Raw genomic sequence first — 20,494 nt, 5'->3', positions numbered from 1 at the left:
ATCGCTAATAGAAGAACCAATAATCTGGAACAACTCCCATTAAATATTTCTTCTTAAGTCATTGTCTTCTTTTTCTTTTTTATTAAAAAGTAGTTTGGCTTATCTTCTTATTCCAAGGCTAGTATATGCTCATAGCAGGAAAAAAAATTAAAAAATATAAATACAGATGAGCAAAATTTAAAAAAAAAATTAACTACAGCCTCACCATCCCCCCAAACTCACCTGTGTATATATCTCCACCAATTTTTTTCATGCAAAAATATATCCTTTTTTTAATAGTTTGCATGTGTATACTTTCTAGTTTATTTTAATCACTTAGACTTTTAATTAAAGATCTTTTTTTATAATCTCTTTTAACAATTAACAATTTGCATTGTTTCAGAAACACATTAATTACAGCTATTTTGGCATTCATTCTGACACATGCTGGTTCATGGCTCACCACCCTTTCTTTCACATCACATCTTTATCATTCTTGAGATCTTTATATGGATTGATTTCATATGATAAAGAATCCTAATTCTAGTAATTCCTTTCAGAAAGAGTATATGGGTCCTTATACACTGAATACTTAATTATCTAAAGATGCTTGTTGCCTTTATATATGAAAAATCTTGGCTCATCTAAAGAATTTTGGATAACAAGCAATGTTATGATATTCCATTGCCTTCTGGTATTTAAAAAAAGGAAAAAATCTGAACTTTTTTTTTCCTTTTATAGGTAACCAGTGTTCACTTGTACTGAATGTGTGCACAATTTTTCTTTAATCTTGAAAACTGATAGTTTTTTCATTATATATATTTGGTTAAGTATTTTTTCATTAATTTTACATAGTATTTCTTCTCTCTTCTGTCCTTTTGCCTTTTTCTGGTTTTATGCTAAGCATATTGGATCACCTAGATCTGTCCTTTATGTCTCTTAATTTGCTCACCAACTATCTTTTTCTCTGAATTGTAACACAATTTCTCAAGTTTGTCTTGCTTTAAGCTTGTCTCACACTTGACAATAAAGTTACAACATCCAGTCTGCTGTTCACTTTCAATACTGCATTTTTAAAAATAATTCATCAATTGAGCTTTTCATCTGAAAGCGATCTTAACAACTGTGAAATGTTCTCATTTCATTGTGAACAACTGAAAACAGACCTTGGACTGTCTGAAAGTTCTTCCCTAACATGTTGTAAGTGTATTTCATAGGATGACATCTACTCTCATTTATCCAGTTCAGTTCACTTCTTTTGAACCATGCAATCTTTCCATTTGATAAATTTTTTTGCTGTCTGATTATCAGGGACCTGGGAATGAGGTACTTGTGTATTTTAGCATTAAAAATAAAGTGAGCTCTTCATAAGGTTTTGTGAGTCTCCATTCTGATATTTCAAGCTATTTCAAATAATGGAAATGGGAAATTCTGGAATTATCATTCTCCTTGTCATATTAGAATTGCAGATGCCTATATAAAAGAAAAATTACAGTCTGACAGAGCTTTGCCACAGGGACCTTCTCTATCATGCTGAAGATTTGGTTTTACTTTGCTGTTATCACTCGAACTAGGTGGAGGACTGCCTTCCTTCTACAACTGGCAGGACTGGCCCTTTTCCTCTGAGCTACAGCAGTGCTTCCTACTTTAATTAGCATGATGCCTAGACCAACTCTGAGTGGAAAGTGAGCACTGAAAGCAGGTGCTTCCTAAAGGAGAATTGAGAGTTTGCCCCTGTAGCCTAGCCTCACACCCAGCCCCTCAGCTTAAGGTATTGGTGGGATTCTGCAAGAGGGTCTTTCACCTACTACTTTTCCTATAGTTAGTCAGTTCTTCACTAGTCTGTTATAATCTGCACTATAAACTGCAGAGTTCCTCACAACTATAGGCAAGTGGGTGGCATTTCTTCCATTAATTCTCTTAGCATTAATATAGGTTTTCCTCATTTTTGTATTCCTTTGATTATTATAGTAGGTATTTTGGATTTGGGGAAAGTGTCAGAAGAGTTAAACAGATGAGCTTAGACTGGCATCTTAAATCAGAACCTTAAAATTAATCTAATCCTAAGCATTTATGAAGCTTTCAAATTCCTGGCTCTTCCAGGACATTTTAAAATGTAAACTATGGTGAAGGACCAAAAACCTAGAAATCGTATATAATAATTTATACATAAAGATCATAAGGCAAGGTGATATTACAAAATGAAGGCACCTGGACTGTTTAGTGCTGTTCTCAATTCCCTCCCATTACTGACTGCTTTAAAAGACTGGAGCATTATACAAGGAAAAAATTTCACTCTGAGGACATATTGCTATGGTGGGCTTTATCAGTATTCTCTAAAGAGGCTACCCTTTTAGGCACAACAGACCTCAGAGAAAGTATCTTGGAACCACCTTCTTAACACACACGCAGGAGTCAGGATCTTGGCTACCCTTATAACTCTACTACTTTGGACAAGTTACTTCTTGCCTCTATACTGAATAAACTGGGATAGACAATTTCTAAGATCCCTTCCAGCTCTAAAATCATAGAGTCTAAGAGCTTTTCTTGTAGTATCAAGAAAAAACTTATACAACAACTTACCAACAGTTGGGAGTTCTATTTTATTGCAGTGGTCCTGATTGCAGCAATATGTTGTAGTAACAGACCCAGTTTTTGAAGATGGTGCACATACAAATGGCCTGTCTCGTGGAATTAGGTCGGTTTCAGCTATACACATGCTATTATGTATAACTTTGTCTGTGGTCTCTGTGACAGAGACAAAGCAGAGCCCATCTGTGACACAAGTAAAATTGTCTTTTGTACAAAGGTGGCAGAAACACTGTAATGCTGGGGGGAAAAGAAAAGATCCTGTCAGAAAAAATTCTCAAGGTTAACAATTTTAAATTATCCCATATTCTCTGTACTAATACATTCCTGATTCTATTATAATTATACAATTTCTTTGCTCTGTTCAAAAAACCAAACTCTTTGTTAACCTGAGAAGTTCCAAATTCTGTTAAGAAGCACACATATGTAGGAGCCAAACATGTTGAAATTTGGACCCAGGCTTTTTCCTAAAACTTTTGGCTTCCAAGTATAGAAAAACTGTTACGTGCAATTTCATCAATGTAAGGCAAGCATTTGCCCTCCCATTTGAAACAAAGTACACTGAAATTTATAAAGGTTATACTTATTCTTATTGGTCCAAAACTAGGCATTCATATATTCCCCCGACTGGGGAGCAATGTGAAAATACTACCACCTCCTCACTGTAGGTTGGAAATGTCAGGGTAAGTTTATGGTAATGGAGTAATGGAAATAGATTTGTACTGAGCCAGACATTCCTTTCTCCTTTGCAAATCCCCAAAAGACATGTATCTTCTAACTAGGATTAGGGTACTTTCTCATAAGCAAGGTAACAATACATATGTGCTCCAATCACACAGGCAACTGGCTACAGAAATGACTGGAGAAACACTAGCTCCATGCCCACTTTTATCTATTTGATATTTATACGCAACTTAAGGGAAGTCTTCTAATTATCACCAACACCTTCCCATACACACACACAACCTTTCACTAAGCTCCAACAAGATTAAGTGTTCCCCAAAGCATACACTGCTTACCAGAACTGTTATTTTTTCCTCTCCCTCATGATCCACATCTAAAACTAGGCCTGGTACACAGCAACATTCAAAAAGTGCTGAATGAGTGACAGATCACTAGGATCTCATGAAACAACAAAGCACACATATGTCCTTGAGTCCAATCAAACTTTACATGTTGGTAAGGGAAAGGGAAGAGTCCAGGTTTGCAGAATGGCCATCTGTGATGAGAGGCCTACTGTAACTAGAAAAAGAGTGGCTAGGCGGGCAGGCCAGAAGAAAGCTAGCTAACTCTGAACAGCTAACTTGGTGTGCAGGAAAGGGTTCACTCAGCAGGCCCAAGTTGCTCAAACCTTACACATCCCCAAGAAAGGCCTGTCTTCAGGACTGGCCCTTGGCCAGTTCCTGGGAGATGAGCTCTGACACCTTGAAATATTTTCCCTGATAAGAATGCTGCAAACCCTTTGTGACTGAGCCCCAGTAAAAACCCTGGACACCAAGGCTCTGGTGAGCTTCCCTGGTTGGCAACACTTCACATGTGCTGTCATACATCATTGCTAAGCTATGGAGTGCACCTGTGCTACTGCACTGGGAGAGGACATCTGGAAGCTTGTACTGGGTTTCTCCTGGACTTTGCCCCATGAGGTGTCCCTTTTCCTTTAGATGATTTTAATATGTATCTTTCCACTGTAATAAATAAAAACCATGAGTATAACAGCTTTTCTGGGTCCTGTGAGTTCTTCTAGCAAATCATCAAGCTAGAGGATGGTCCTGAGGACCCCTAACTCACTTGCTAAACCCAAACTCAAGGAACATCAGCATTACCTCAAGCAGCTGCTTCCTGGTTGCTAGCTTAATTAGCATGCTTGTCTATTATCTTTACAGACCAGCAAAGTTTTACCTCAATCATTATAAAAATTATTTTCTTTCTCCATAGATAATTCAGTTCTTTAAATCCTCCCAAGCATGAAGAGAATTCAAGAAAATTATAAGAAAAAGATACAGTTATAATCTAACATTTAAAAGACTGTTAAAAGAGACAGTAGCTTATTCATGGTGAGGTTTGGCAGTGATTGTAGGTTCCCTGGGTATAATTTCCTAAGGAGGGATTCTGAACCAGGAATCCATGGACTGGCTTCAGGGATACAAGGATCCCATGAAACTGTAGGCCAAATGTTGTACGTATTTACCTTTTCAAGGAGAAGGTTTATAGCTTTCAACAGAACCACAAAGTGGTCTATCACCCACAAAAAATTAAAACCACCACAGGAGATTGTCATTATTCTCTCCCGAATCCTCTTTACTCATGATTAGTCATTCAACCAATGTTTTCTAAGCATTAGCTTTAACAGCTGCTCTACCAAAAGCTTAGTATACAAAAATTTATAACTCATGGTCATAGCCCTTGAGTAGCTCCAACAACCAGTGAAGGAGAACATTACAATACACTATGGTAATCGCTATATATAAAAATACTACCATGAATACCTCTCCCTTTTCTATGATCTTCATGGCTCCCTTAGAGTATATGAAATAAGAGCTAAACAGTGGGTCTAACAATGAAAACTTCTACTTTGGGGTTCCAACTTATTGCTCACATTACAAATGCTATCCTGGGCCATACAAATCTCATTATTATGATAATCATGTCTTTCATGACCTTGGTCTTTACACATACTATCTCTCTGCCTACTTGAAACCACCCTCTCATCTTTTAAGACCATATTCAAACAAGATCTTTTCCATGATGTGATCTAAACCTCTCCCCTACACATAAGACAACTGGGTGACTCCTTTCAATTTTTTCCCATAGCCCTCTTTGCATACCTTTAGGTTAGCACAAATCAATCTATTTACACTTTGCCGTTAAAGTGTCTCTCATTACATTAAGAAGGGCCAAGATTTAAAACTTGTTTTATTTTCCCATCTTTGAATCCTGTACTCCTAGGCAGTGATCAGCAAATTATTTGCAAGGGAGACCTTCAAGATGGCAGAGGAGTGAGACGTGGAGATCGCCTTCCTCCCCACAAATACATCAGAAATACATCTACATGTGGAACAACTCCTAGAGAACACCTACTGAATGCTGGCAGAAGACCTCAGACTTCCCAAAAGGCAAGAAACTCCCCACGTACCTGGGCAGGGCAAAAGAAAAAAGAAAAAACAGAAACAAAAGAATAGGGACAGGACCTGCACCTCTGGGAGGGAGCTGTGAAGGAGAAAAAGTTTCCATACACTAGGAAACCCCTTCACTGGCTAAGACAGGGTATGGTGGGAGGGAAGCTGTGGAGCCATGGAGGAGAGCACAGCAACAGGGATGCAGAGGGCAAAGCGGAGAGATTCCCACATAGAGGATCGATGCCAACCAGCACTCACCAGCCTGAGAGGCTTGTCTGCTCACACGCCGGGATGGGCGGGGGCTGGGAGCTGAGGCTCAGGCTTTGGAGGTCAGATCCCAGGGAGAGGACTGGGGTTGGCTGCGTGAACACAGCCTGAAGGGAGCTAGTGCGCCACAGCTAGCCGGGAGGGAGTCCGGGAAAAAGTCTGGAACTGCCTAAGAAGCAAGAGACCATTGTTTCAGGGTGCGAGCTGCGGCTATCAGCATGGACACCAGAGACAGACATGAAATGCTAAGGCTGCTGCTGCAGCCACCAAGAAACCTGTGTGCAAGCACAGGTCACTAACCACACCTCCCCTCCCAAGACCCTGTGCATCCTGCCACTGCCAGGGTCCTGTGATCCAGGGACAACTTCCTTGGGAGAATACACAGCACACTTCAGGCTGTTGCAACGTAACACTGGCCTCTGCCGCCGCAGGCTCAACCCGCATTCCGTACCCCTCTCTCCCCCTGGCCTGAGCCAGAGCCCCCTAATCAGCAGCTCCTTTAACCCCGTCCTGTCTGAGCGAAGAACAAACGCCCTCAGGTGACCTACATGCAGAGGCAGGGCCAAATCCAAAGCTGAACCCCAAGAGCTGTGCGAACAAATAAAAGAAAGGGAAATTTCTCCCAGCAGCCTCAGGAGCAGCGGATTAAATCTCCACAATCAACTTGATGTACCCTGCATCTGTGGAATACCTGAATAGACAATGAGTTATCCCAAAATTGAGGTAGTGGACTTTGGAAGCAATGATATATATTTTTTTTTCCTTTTTCTCTTTTTCTGAGTGTGTGTGTGTATGCTTCTTTGTGTGATTTTGTCTGTATAGCTTTGCTTTTACCATTTGTCCTACGGTTCTGTCTGTTTTTGCTTTTTTCTTTTGTTTTGTTTTAAGTATAGTTTTTAGTGCTTGTTATCATTGGTGGATTTGTTTTTCAATTTGGCTGCTCTCTTCTTTTTTTTAAATTACTCTTTAATTTTTTTTATTTTTAATAATTATTTTTTACTTTAATAACTTTATTTTATTTTATTGTTTTCTTTCTTTTTTTCTCCCTTTTCGTCTGAGCTGCATGGCTGACAGGGTCTTCATGCTCCGGCTGGGTGTCAGGCCTGTGCCTCTGAGGTGGGAAAGCCGAGTTCAGTACATTGGTCCACCAGAGACCTCCCAGCTCCATGTAATATCAAATGGCAAAAGCTCTCCCAGAGGTCTCCATCTCAATGCTAAGACCCAGCTCCACTCAACGACCAGCAAGCTACAGTGCTGGACACTCTACGCCAAACAACTAGCAAGAAAGGAACACAACCTCACCGATTAGCAGAGAGGCTGCCTAAAATCATAATAAGGCCACAGACACCCCAAAACACACCACCAGATGTGGACCTGCCCACCAGAAAGACAAGATCCAGCCTCATTGAACAGAACACGGGCACTGGTCCCCTCCACCAGGAAGCCTAAACAACCCACTGAACCAACCATACCTGCTGGGGGCAGACACCAAAAACAATGGGAACTATGAACCTGCAGCCTGCGAAAAGGAGACCCCAAACACAGTAAGTTAAGCAAAATGAGAAGACAGAAAAACACACAGCAGATGAAGGAGCAAGGTAAAAACCCACCAGACGTAACAAATGAAGAGGAAATAGGCAGTCTACCTGAAGAGGAATTCAGAATAATGATAGTAAAGGTCCAAAATCTTGGAAATAGAATGGAGAAAATACAAGAAAAGTTTAACAAGGACCTAGAAGAACTAAAGAGCAAACAAACAGTGACGAACAACACACTAAATGAAATTAAAAATCTTTAGAAAGGATCAATAGCAGAATAACTGAGGTAGAAGAATGGATAAGTGACCTGGAAGATAAAATAGTGGAAATAACTACTGCAGAGCAGAATAAAGAAAAAACAATGAAAAGAATTGAGGATGGTCTCAGAGACCTCTGGGACAACATTAAACTCACCAACATTTGAATTAGGGGTCCCAGAATACGAAGAGAAAAAAAAAAGGGACTGAGAAAATATTTGAAGAGATTATAGTTGAAAACTTCCCTAATATGGGAAAGGAAATAGTTAGTCAAGGCCAGGAGCACAGAGAGTCCCATACAGGATAAATCCAAGGAGGAACATGCCAAGACACATATTAATCAAACTATCAAAAATTAAATACAAAGAAAACATATTAAAAGCAGCAAGGGAAAAACAACAAATAACACACAAGGCAACCCCCATAAGGTTAACAGCTCTTCTTTCAGCAGAAACTCTACAAGCCAGAAGGGACTGGCAGGACATATTTAAAGTGACAAAGGAGAAAAACCTGCAACCAAGATTACTCTATCCAGCAAGGATCTCATTCAGATTTGATGGAGAAATTAAAACCTTTACAGACAAGCCAAAGCTGAGAGAGTTCAGAACCACCAAACCAGCTTTACAACAAATGCTAAAGGAACTTCTCTAGGCAAGAAACACAAGAGAAGGAAAAGACCTACAACAAGAAACCCAGGCTTCCCTGGTGGCACAGTGGTTGAGAGTCTGCCTGCCGATGGAGGGGACATGGGTTTGTGCCCTGGTCCGGGAAGATCCCACATGCCGTGGAGCGGCTGGGCCCGTGAGCCATGGCCACTAAGCCTGCGTGTCTGGAGCCTGTGCTCTGCAACGGGAGAGGCCACAACAGTGAGAGGTCCATGTACCGCAAAAAAAAAAAAAGAAAGAAAGAAACCCAAAACAATTAAGAAAATGGGAATAGCAACAAACCTATGGATAACTACCTTAAATGTAAATGGATTAAATTCTCCCACCAAAAGACACAGACTGGCTGAATGGATACAAAAACAAGACCCGTATATATGCTGTCTACAAGAGACCCACATCAGACCTAGAGACACATACAGACTGAAAGTGAGGGGATGGAAAAAGATATTGCATGCAAATGGAAACCAAAAGAAAGATGGAGTAGCAATTCTCATATCAGACAAAATAGACTTTAAAATAAAGACTATTACAAGAGACAAAGAAGCACACTACATAATGATCAAGGGATCGATCCAAGAAGAAGATATAACAATTGTAAATATTTATGCACCCAACATAGGAGCACCTCAATACATAAGGCAAATACTAACAGCCATAAAAGGGGAAATCGACAGTAACACATTCATAGTAAGGGACTTTAACACCCCACTTTCACCCATGGACAGATCATCCAAAATGAAAATAAATAAGGAAACACAAGCTTTAAATGATACATTAAACAAGATGGACTTAATTGATATTTATAGACATTCCATCCAAAAACAATAGAATACACATTTTTCTCAAGTTCTCATGGAACATTCTCCAGGATAGAACATATCTTGGGTCACAAATCAAGTCTTGGTAAGTTTAAGAAAATTGAAATTGTATCAAGTAACTTTTCCGACCGCAACGCTATGAGACTAGATATCAATTACAGGAAAAGATCTGTAAAAAATACAAACACATGGAGGCTAAACAATACACTACTTAATAACGAAGTGATCACTGAAGAAATCAAAGAGGAAATCAAAAAATACCTAGAAATAAATGACAATGGAGCCACGACGACCCAAAACCTATGGGATGCAGCAAAAGCAGTTCTAGGAGGGAAGTTTATAGCAATACAATATTACCTTAAGAAACAGGAAACATCTCGAATAAATAACCTAACCTTGCACCTAAAGCAATTAGAGAAAGAAGAACAAAAAAACCCCAAAGTTAGCAGAAGGAAAGAAACCATAAAGATCAGATCAGAAATAAATGAAAAAGAAATGAAGGAAACAATAGCAAAGATCAATAAAAGCTGGTTCTTTGAGAAGATAAACAAAATTGATAAACCATTAACCAGACTCATCAAGAAAAGAAGGGAGAAGACTCAAATCAATAGAATTAGAAATGAAAAAAGAGAAGTAACAACTGACACTGAAGAAATACACAAGATCATGAGAGATTACTACAAGCAACTCTATGCCAATAAAATGGACAACCTGGTAGAAATGGACAAATTCTTAGAAATGCACAACCTGCCAAGACTGAATCAGGAATAAATAGAAAATATGAACAGACCAATCTCAAGCACTGAAATTGAAACTGCGATTAAAAATCTTCCAAAAAACAAAAGCCCAGGACCAGATGGCTTCACAGGCGAATTCTATCAAACATTTAGGGAAGAGCTAACACCTATCCTTCTCAAACTCTCCCAAAATACAGCAGCAGGAGGAACACTCCCAAACTCATTCTACAAGGCCACCATCACCCTGATACAAAAATGAGACAAAGATGTCACAAAGAAAGAAAACTACAGGCCAATATCACTGATGAAAATAGATGGAAAAATCCTCAACAAAATACTAGCAAACAGAATCCAAAAGCACATTAAAAGGATCATACACCATGATCAAGTGGGGTTTATCCCAGGAATGCAAGGATTCTTCAATATATGCAAATCCATCAATGTGATACACCACATTAAGAAACTGAAGGATAAAAACCATATGATCGTCTCAGTAGATGCAGAAAACGCTTTTGACAAAATTCAACAGCGATTTATGATAAAAACACTCTAGAAAGTAGGCATAGAGGGAACTTGCCTCAACACAATAAAGGCCATACATGACAAACCCACAGCCAACATCGTTCTCAACAGTGAAACCATTTCCACTAAGATCAGGCACAAGACACGGTTGTCCACCCTCAACACTATTATTCAACATAGTTTTGGAAGTTTCAGCCACAGCAATAAGAGAATAAAAAGAAATAAAAGAAATCCAGAACAGAAAAACAGAAATAAAGCTGTCACTGTTTACACTGTTTACTAATCCTAAAGGGGCTACCAAAAAACTACTAGAGCTAATCAATGAATTTGGTAAAGTAGCAGGATACAAAATTAATGCACAGAAATCTCTTGCATTCCTATACTCTAATGATGAAAATTCTAAAAGAGAAATTAAGGAAATACTCCCATTTACCATTGCAACAAAAAGAATAAAATACCTAGGAATAAACCTATCTAAAGAGACAAAAGACCTGTATGCAGAAAATGATAAGACACTGATGAAAGAAATTAAAGATGATACAAATAGATGGAGAGATATACCATGTTCTTGGATTGGAAGAATCAACATTGTGAAAATGACTCTACTACCTAAAGCAATCTACAGATTCAATACAATCCCTGTCAAACTACCACTGGCATTTTTCACAGAACTAGAACAAAAAATTCCACAATTTGTATGGAAACACAAAAGACCCCGAATAGCCAAAGCAATCCGGAGAAGGAAAAACAGAGCTGGAGGAATCAGGCTCCTGGACTTCAGACTATACTACAAAGCTACAGTAACCTAGACAGTATGGTCCTGGCACAAAAACAGAAATATACCAATGGAACAGGATGGAAAACCCAGAGGTAAACCCACACACATATGGTCACCTTATTTTTGATAAAGGAGGCAAGAATATACAATGGAGATAAGACAGCCTCTTCAATATGTGGTGCTGGGAAAACTGGACAGCTATATGTAAAAGAATGAAATTAGAACACTACCTAACACCACACACAAAAATAAACTCAAAATGGATTAAAGACCTAAATGTAAGGCCAGACACTATCAAACTCTTAGAGGAAAACACAGGAAGAACACTCTATGACATAAATCACAGCAAGATCCTTTTTGACCCACCTCCTAGAGAAATTGAATAGAAACAAAAATAAACAAATGGGACCTAATGAAACTTAAAAGCTTTTGCACAGCTAAGGAACCATAAACAAGACAAAAAGACAACCCTCAAAATGGAAGAAAATATTTGCAAATGAAGCAACTGACAAAGGATTAATCTCCAAAATTTACAAGCAGCTCATGCAACTCAGTATCAAAAATACAAACTACCCAATCCAAAAATGGGCAGAAGACATAAATAGACATTTCTCCAAAGAAGATATACAGATAGCCAACAAACACATGAAAGGATGCTCAACATCACTAATCATCAGAGAAATGCAAATCAAAACTACAATGAGGTATCACCTCACACCAGTCAGAATGGCCATTATCAAAAAATCTACAAACAGTGAATGCTGGAGAGGGTGTGGACAAAAGGGAACCCTCTTGCACTGTTGGTGGGAATGTAAATTGATACAGCCACCATGGAGAACAGTATGGAGGTTCCTTAGACAACTGAAAATAAAACTACCATACAACCCAGCAATCCCACTACTGGGCATATACCCTGAGAAAACCATAATTCAAAAGGAGTCATGTACCACAATGTTCATTGCAGCTCTATTTGCAATAGTCAGGGCATGGAAGTAACATAAGTGTCCATCAACAGATGAATGGATAAAGACGATGTGGCACATATATACAATGGAGTATTACTCAGCCATAAAAAGAAACGAAATGGAGTTATTTGTAGTGAGGTGGATGGACCTAGAGACTGTCATACAGAGTGAAGTAAGTCAGAAAGAGAAAAACAAATACCGTATGCTAACACATATATATGGAATCTAAAAAGAAAAAAAAATGGATATGAAGAACCTAGGGGCAGGACAGGAATAAAGACGCAGACGTAGAGAATGGACTTGAGGACACAGGGAGTGGGAAGGGTAAGCTGGGACAAAGTGAGAGTGGCATGGACATATATACACTACCAAATGTAAAACAGCTAGCTAATGGGAAGCAGCCGCATAGCACAGGGAGATCAGCTTGGTGCTTTGTGACCACCTAGAAGGGTGGGATAGGGATGGTGGGAGGGAGACCCAAGAGCGAGGGGATATGGGGATATATGTATATGTATAACTGATTCACTTTGTTATACAGCAGAAACTAACACACCATTGTAAATCAATTTTACTCCAATAAAGATGTTAAAAAAATAAAGTAAGGGGCTTCCCTGGTGGCGCAGTGGTTGAGAGTCCACCTGCTGATGCAGGGGACACGGGTTCATGCCCCGGTCCGGGAAGGTCCCACATGCCGCAGAGCGGCTGGGCCCGTGAGCCATGGCCACTGGGCCTGCGCGTCCGGAGCCTGTGCTCTGCAACGGGAGAAGCCACAGCAGTGAGAGGCCCTGCGTACCGCAAAAAACAAAACAAAACAAAAACAAACAAACAAAAATAAATAAATAAAGTAAAAAGATAAAATAAAAAACATTTCTTTAAAAGAAATAAAAATATTTGCCAGGGACTTCCCTGGTGGTCCAGTGGTTAAGACTGGGTGCCTGCACTGCAGTGGGGATGCAAGTTCCATCCCTGGTCAGGGAACTAAGATCCCACATGTTGTGCAGCACGGCCAAAAAAAAAAAAAGAAAAAAATTTTTTGTTTTTGCCAAAGCAGTGTTTCCCAAACAGGAGGTCACAAATATGTTGGGAGAAGAAGGGGAGTCTAAAATTGTGTACAAAGAAATTGTTTTTTTAATTTATTTATTTTATTTATTTAATTTTGGCTGCGTTGGGTCTTCATTGCTGTCAGTTCTCTCTAGTTGTGGTGAGCGGGGGCTACTCTTCATTGCGGTGTGTGGGCTTCTCATTGCAGTGGCTTCTCTTGTTCTGGAGCACGGGCTCTAGAGCGCAGGCTAAGTAGTTGCAGGGCGCGGGCTCAGTAGTTGTGGCACACGGGCTTAGTTGCTCTGCGGCATGTGGGATCTTCCCGGACCAGGGCTTGAACCCATGTCCCTTGCATTGGCAGGCGAATTCTTAACCACTGTGCCACCAGGGAAGCCCCCAAAATTTTTTTTAATATTTTTATTTAAAAGATAATCTAAGATGAATGATAAACATTCTGGATCATGAGTAACTGCTATCTAAACAAGTACTGTCAGTAGGCTTTCACTGCTGCTTCTTCAGCTAGGTTAAGATCTCCTTCAAATGTCCTCATGGCACATTCTACGAGCAAGCGTTTCATAGTAATTGTAATTGAAAGAGTGAAAAGTACAGGGAACTTGAATCATCAAAGCATATGGTGATATAGGCATGGTATATTCATGGTATTTTCAAAAGCCAATACCAAATACACGCTACAAGTATTACATGGGTCCCACCTCTGTAGTACAATCTGCAAAAGTTCATTAGCAGTAAATGTGGTTGTAAGTATGCAATGACATTTTTCCATTCTCACTTCCAGCATTAATTGTGTTAGAGAGCCATTTAACAAAGATTTCAATAATGTCATAATGTTAACCTCATCAACAAGTGAACGTAACAGTTGACATCTCATTAAAATTGGTATTTGAGGAATGTGTGCGGGCAAGTGTTTGGTTAGGTATGAGGTCTGATAAACCTGAACTTACAAAGCCTTGCAGAAATTAATACCACCTTGCACAACATTACATCTGAGAATCAGCACTTGCTACTTTCAGTATCACTGAAGTTAAAATATAGAAACAGATTTAAAATGAAATCAAACCCAAGGCTATTTTTTTCTACTGTGAAACCTAAATATCATCCGTCACACTGAATAACTGTATTAATTTGAATTTTTTGGCTTTGTATAATTGTCTTTATATTTAATTTGCAGACTTGGTTTATAGTTGTCGATGAGCCAAAAACAAAGATTTTATATCTACTTTCATGTCTATACAACTACTATGAAAAATACATTTGTATTTTTCTTTTAAAAGGGGTCATTACATTATGGCAAGTTTGAGAAAGTCAGTGCTAAAAAAGGGCTTCTCTTAACAAGAGTCTTTCAATAAGAAGAACAGGTCTCTAGATAAATAAAAACATCATATAACACAGTGCTTAACCAGGTACGGGTTTATTTCTTGAGGGAATTTAAAAATTCTATTGCAGTACTCTAAATCAGTCTTAATTAAATATAAAGTTGCTGTTAAATGTGTATGATATAGTAATGTAGTTTAGGGAAAAAATAAAACAGAAATTTAAAAATTCCTATGAATTCATGAGCTTTAATTCCCATTATTTAAAAATCCAAAATTATTTCATTAATAGATCTGATCCCTAGCTACCTCCCTTTTATTAAACTAGGTTATTGTTTTGTTTTGTTTTTTTAATTTTTAAATCCATGTACAGGGCAAAATTTCTATCTAAAAAAAAAAGTATACAAGATGTCTTATTCCCACCCCAGAGCCCAAGTTTCCCCTCCTCCACAGCACCCTTTTAACACCAGCCCATCAACTGGGCTCTTTCATTTCATTCTGCAGTTTTTCATTGAGCATCTCTATATGCCAGGTGCTATGTAGGCTGTGGGGTGTAAGGTATCTGGAGTTAAGGAGTTCACTAGGGTGAATGAGTAAGGCATTAAACAGATCATTCAAATCCAGAGTCCTGAGCAGGCTGATCAAAGTGCTTCAAATATGCTGAGGTATAAGAAAGATCAAGTAAAGCTTTGCAGGATATTCAAGTCAGAACTGGAGAATATGTAAATTTGCCAGATAGATGAAGGTAGGGAAGTTGTTTTGACAGGGTTTTCTTCCTCAGCGGCAAGATTTCATCCTCGTGACTAGTATCTCAAGTGTTAATAAGATCATCAAATTTAAATAACTATTCAATATGCTAACCACAATGGTTTTTCATCAGCAAAATGAATATAATACCTTCCTGACCTATTTCATCATCTCATTGAGATTATCAAATGAGATACATTAACATATTCTGAAACTAATATAAATTATGTGAACATACAGAATTATCACATACAATACATAGCATTGTTCCAAACATGATTTTTATCTGTAGGCCACCAAAGAAACACCTATTCCCAAATGTAGTGCCTAAATTCCACTGTGGAATCCTGGACTGACAGAACCACACAAAACCTTGAAAGTTATCTAGTTCTAATGCAGTTCTACCATTTTATTAATGAAGAAACCAAAACTTAGGAGTACAAAATGACTTATAACAATATTCTACCCAGCCTAAGGTGGATGTGAGTAAATTATCATCATGAACCTGGATAAGTATATGTGGTTCTTTTCTATACTGGTATCCATATGTGAAGTAACTCAAAACTTTTCAATAGTACAGCTTCCTTTGACTTTTCTGCTTGATTGCAAAGGTAAGAACTAAACTCCCTGTTTAGTGCCTTTCTCCTACCTTAGCCACCTTTTGCTTCTGTGCCCCAATCTCGACTAGTAGCCACAGCTTCCTCAATTCTAAGATGCACATTTTCCCACACTTTAACATTTTGGAAATCTGCACTCGTGTCACAATCAAGGTCAAACAAAACACAAAACTCTAGCCTCTAGACAGAAAGGTAAGACATGATGTACTTGTTACAACCTATGCATGTGCGAACTTGCCTATGCATGGAAGGTATTACTCAGTTAATTATCACTTTAACTATTTGCACTGGTAGCTCTCCTGCAACTAAAATTTAACTTAAGCTTGATCCCTATTAAAATGTATTCACAAAGATTTCTCTGTGATTCAGCACTGCAATGAAAAGTTACTGTGTTCACAGAAAACTGTCAGTCCCAGGCCAGGAATACAATTATTAGCAGTAGAAATTTCCAAATACTGCAGAATAGATCATAGAATTATTGAGTTTGAAGATGTTGGTGTGACGTGAAGGACTGTCAGAAACCAAACATCTAGCTGTCAAGGGAAGTGGGAAGAGTAAAAAGAGCAGAACCCCTGGGGTTATCATTTTCACTATACTCTAGTATCAGAGGGATAAATTCCAAGTTGAGATTCTGGCTCTTGGTCCCATCTATAAAGGAAATTTCCATGATTCCTTCATTTCAGTGTATCCAGCAGTCACATATCAAGGCATTATTACTTCTACCTAATAATACCAGGGCTACCAAGGGTTGATTCACGAGCCCTTATATCTGACAGTGGAGAGGTAGACAGCCTGTGAATACTATATGGAACAGGCATTTCTATGAGCCTTGTTGATGAAATAAAAATTAGTACCAGAAACTTTGTCTTCCCAGGCCTAGAGTGTCTATACAACTTACCCTTCTTTTTAGGCATACCCTTAAATACTCTCTCCTTTTTCAACCCTTGTTATTTGGTCTCTCTATCCTTCCATCACCCATCTTCCCCCATCAAGAACTAGACTGAAACATCTCATTGAAATTCACTCGTGATGCCCTTTTGATTGAATTCATCCTTTTCTAAATATTTTAGGACATGAGACACACTAACAACCTTCTGTCTCAGTCACATGACACTGCGCCCACCAGCACACTCAGCCCTTTGCTGCAGCTCACATCTGTCTCTAAACTCCCCGTTCCTTGCACTTGTGCTCCAAACTCCTTTTCTAACTGCCTTCCAGGGCGTACTTTGTCTTACCTGTTAGTGCAGAGTCAACACATTCAAAACCAAATACAGCACTATTCCTCCAAGAGTAGTATCTGTGATAAAAAAGGCCCCTGGAAGGATTCAGAGGTTTTTTCTTGCTAAGACATAAGACAGATCAGCAGCTAAAAAGGAACAGGAGGATGAAGACTGCTCTCACCAGACACTGGATTCCAATCTTTTCACCACTCTGACTTTGCTGGTAACGACACTTCTTTCCCTTACCCTGTCTATTACAGCACAGTTATTCTTTACAGCACAGTCAGTATTTCCAAATATAACAAATACACACCAACAGACAGGTAAAGGAACTAACACGCACAATGCCTTTCATTCAGTCCGCTTAGCTAGCTTAAAAGCAGAAGATCACGCCATTGCTGGCAAAGGCAAAGGCAAAAGTTCAAAGTTAAATCCTTTCCAGTACTAATGTCAATTTACCATCTAGTCTACTGGTCTACTCAAGCTTCTCGGAGTAAACCACCTTTCTCTCTTCTCTCCACTCCCATCTCAAGGAGGCCTATCCTCTCCTCTTCTCCCTCTTCCAAGTCTAGGGAACCACATAGGTTCTCTTCCTCTTTTTAAAATATGCTGCATATCTCTATAAACAAGGCCAAAACCCTGCTGCTAAGGGCTTTGTTCCTCAAAGGATTCAGTGGTTCTTCTTAACTCCACACCCTCTGGGTTGCTCTGCAGCAGTAATGTCAACGCAAGCTTATCAACATAACAGCACCATACATTGTGAAAGTAAGTTCTCCTTTAGTCTGGATAACATTTCACTCCAAAATGTTGGGCTTCAAAACAAAAACCTGACTTATCCAAACATTTCTTCAGATAAATTCCATTTACTTCTGTCACCTTTAAAGCACTTAAGAAGAATCATTTATATAATTCAACAAATGAATGAGGGCACTTTGAAATTCTCAATCACTTGATTTTCACAATACCTCCATTTTCTAGTCTCCAAAGCTCCACAGAATTAGCTGATATAATGTTAACTGTTATCAGAGAAAAGCACACTATGAAAAGGCTGCCTAAATGGCAAGATGAGATTTAATAGGGGCAATTACTACAAAGGCCTTCACTTAGGTTCAAAATAAACTGCACAAGTGCAGGATAATTGCTTAGTAGATTTGGGGAATCTGTTTAAGAACAGATTTAAAAAGAGTCAACAACATTTACTGTTAACTGTAGCCATGGTGATGGGGGAGACAGAGGGAGAACTGGGCACAAAATCCCACAAATGTCCAATATAACAACTAATCAGTAAGTATTACTTGAATATCAATCGCCATGTAAATGAGTCAGAGAATCAAAGAATTAATTCAGCAAAGTTTGATCTGAAAGATACCATCACTGTGAAGACAATCTCATTTTATAGATGTAGCAACTGAGTCAATTTGTCTTACTCCAATACTAAATCAAATCATGAGGTCAGGATGTGGTAAATTTTGTTTCATAAAGAATCATTTCCTAACTACAGCTCCTCCCTACAATGGAATTGGCTGCTCAGAAGGTTATGACTTCCCTGTCATTAGAGATATTTAAGCAGAGGCTTAATGACCAATAGCCAGAGTTCGTGAAGTAGGGATCTTCTGTAATAAATGAAAAGTTAGTCCAAAACTCAACAATCCTTTAAATAGTAAGATTCTATTATTTTACAAGTTACATCAAATGTTAAATATCCATGTTTTCATTTTTTGACCTAGTTCAACTTAACATCTTCAAGGTGCAATAACTACAGCAGTGCACCTCATTTTATAATCGTTTATTCTTTTTCCTCCATTAAACTATGAACTGCTTCAGGTCAGGAACTAGTTTAATGCTTTAAGCATCTCTGCATCCCTAGATCCTGGCACACAGGAGAGATCTAGTATGTGTTTCTTAAAAAAACATCCAAGGAATATCTCTTTAGTATGTGGCTGGTTGCTACTAGCAGGGTCCTCAATAAAATGGCCAAGCAAGCCAATTTTCTCTTTTATCCCTTACTACCTTCATTTTTGAAATCCTTTCCCCAATTCTCAGTGCTCTCCTTTCAACTGTCCAAAATTCCCATGTAGGCACCTCTCAAGCCCATTTGATGTAAAATATCCTATTGCCCAGAATAACTTCTCTCATCATATAAATGGAGGACAACCCAACACTTTCAAAATTACAAATGAACATACCCTCTGACCCAGAAGAAAAAGAGCTTATAGATAAATTTGTACATGTGTAAAGTGGCTTACATATACTTACATAATAGGTTATTAATTTCCTAATCAGTTATACTAGACTGTAATCTTTCCTATGCATCTATCAATAGAACTGGTAAAATAATGGTACCACTATGAAATGGAAGATCATATAGCCACAAACACACACAAAAATACGATGTTTTCTATGTACTACATTGTAGACTTACCTGAAGACATATTAAGTGAAAATCCACATAGTGCACAACACTGTATTTGTTTTTTAATATAAATTTTATTTTTTTTAATTGGAGTATAATTTTTTACAATGTTGTGTTAGTTTCTGCTGTACAGTGAAGTGAATCAGCTATATGTATACATTAATTCCCTCCCTCTTGGATCTCCCTCCCACACAACCCCATCCCACCCATCTAGGTCATCACAGAGATAGTAACATTTGTGCTAGAAAAAGGAAGGAAGGAAGAAGGAATGGAGGGAGGGAGGAAAATGCATACATATATTGGCTTGCAAATATTACAAAATATCTCCCTGGAAGGATATAAAAGAAACAGGTAACACTGACTTCCAAGGAAGGGAACTGGGTACCCAGAAGATAGGAGTGGAAGGAGACTTTTCACTATAAATCCATTTGCACATTTTGAATTTTGAAAAATGTGCCTGTATTATATCTCTTCAAAGTTATAAAAAATGTTTAATATGCCCCTCTGTGCTCCATCCCTCTTCCCTATCTTGTCTTCAAAACTTCAACTCAGGATATTTAACCCTAAGGATTCTCAATTTCAAACTGTTCTTTCTGGAAAATAATTTGCAAAGATATAGTAAGAGCCTTTAAAAAGTCTATATCGGGCTTCCCTGGTGGCGCAGTGGTTGAGAGTCCACCTGCCGATGCAGGGGACATGGGTTTGTGCCCCGGTTCGGGAGGATCCCATGTGCCGCGGAGCGGCTGGGCCCATGAGCCATGTCCGCTAAGCCTGTGCGTCCGGAGCCTGTGCTCTGCAATGGGAGAGGCCACAACAGTGAGAGGCCCGCGTGCCGCACACACACAAAAAAAGTCTATATCTTTTAATTCATTAATTCTACTTCCTAAAATTTAG

At 38.8% G+C, this 20,494-nt stretch overlaps 1 protein-coding gene across 3 annotated transcripts in view; it reads right to left on the bottom strand.

Annotated features, from left to right (window-relative positions):
- Positions 1 to 20,494, bottom strand: part of TGFBR1 (transforming growth factor beta receptor 1) — a 65,806-nt gene that overhangs the window by 26,568 nt on the left and 18,744 nt on the right. For 2 of the 3 annotated variants that reach the window (XM_079925992.1, XM_079925993.1), the window contains exon 2: positions 2,563 to 2,808. In XM_079925992.1, coding sequence (XP_079782118.1) covers positions 2,563 to 2,808 — 246 coding nt within the window. Of the gene's footprint in view, positions 1 to 2,562; positions 2,809 to 5,942; positions 6,158 to 20,494 lie in introns of those variants that run through there. The other variant, XM_079925994.1, reaches the window with a different exon arrangement.

The sequence above is a fragment of the Stenella coeruleoalba genome, assembly GCF_951394435.1.
Source record: "Stenella coeruleoalba genome assembly, chromosome: 7".
Lineage (NCBI taxonomy): Eukaryota > Metazoa > Chordata > Mammalia > Artiodactyla > Delphinidae > Stenella > Stenella coeruleoalba.
Note: the sequence above shows the minus strand (reverse complement) of the source record. Positions and strands in the feature narration are given on the sequence as shown.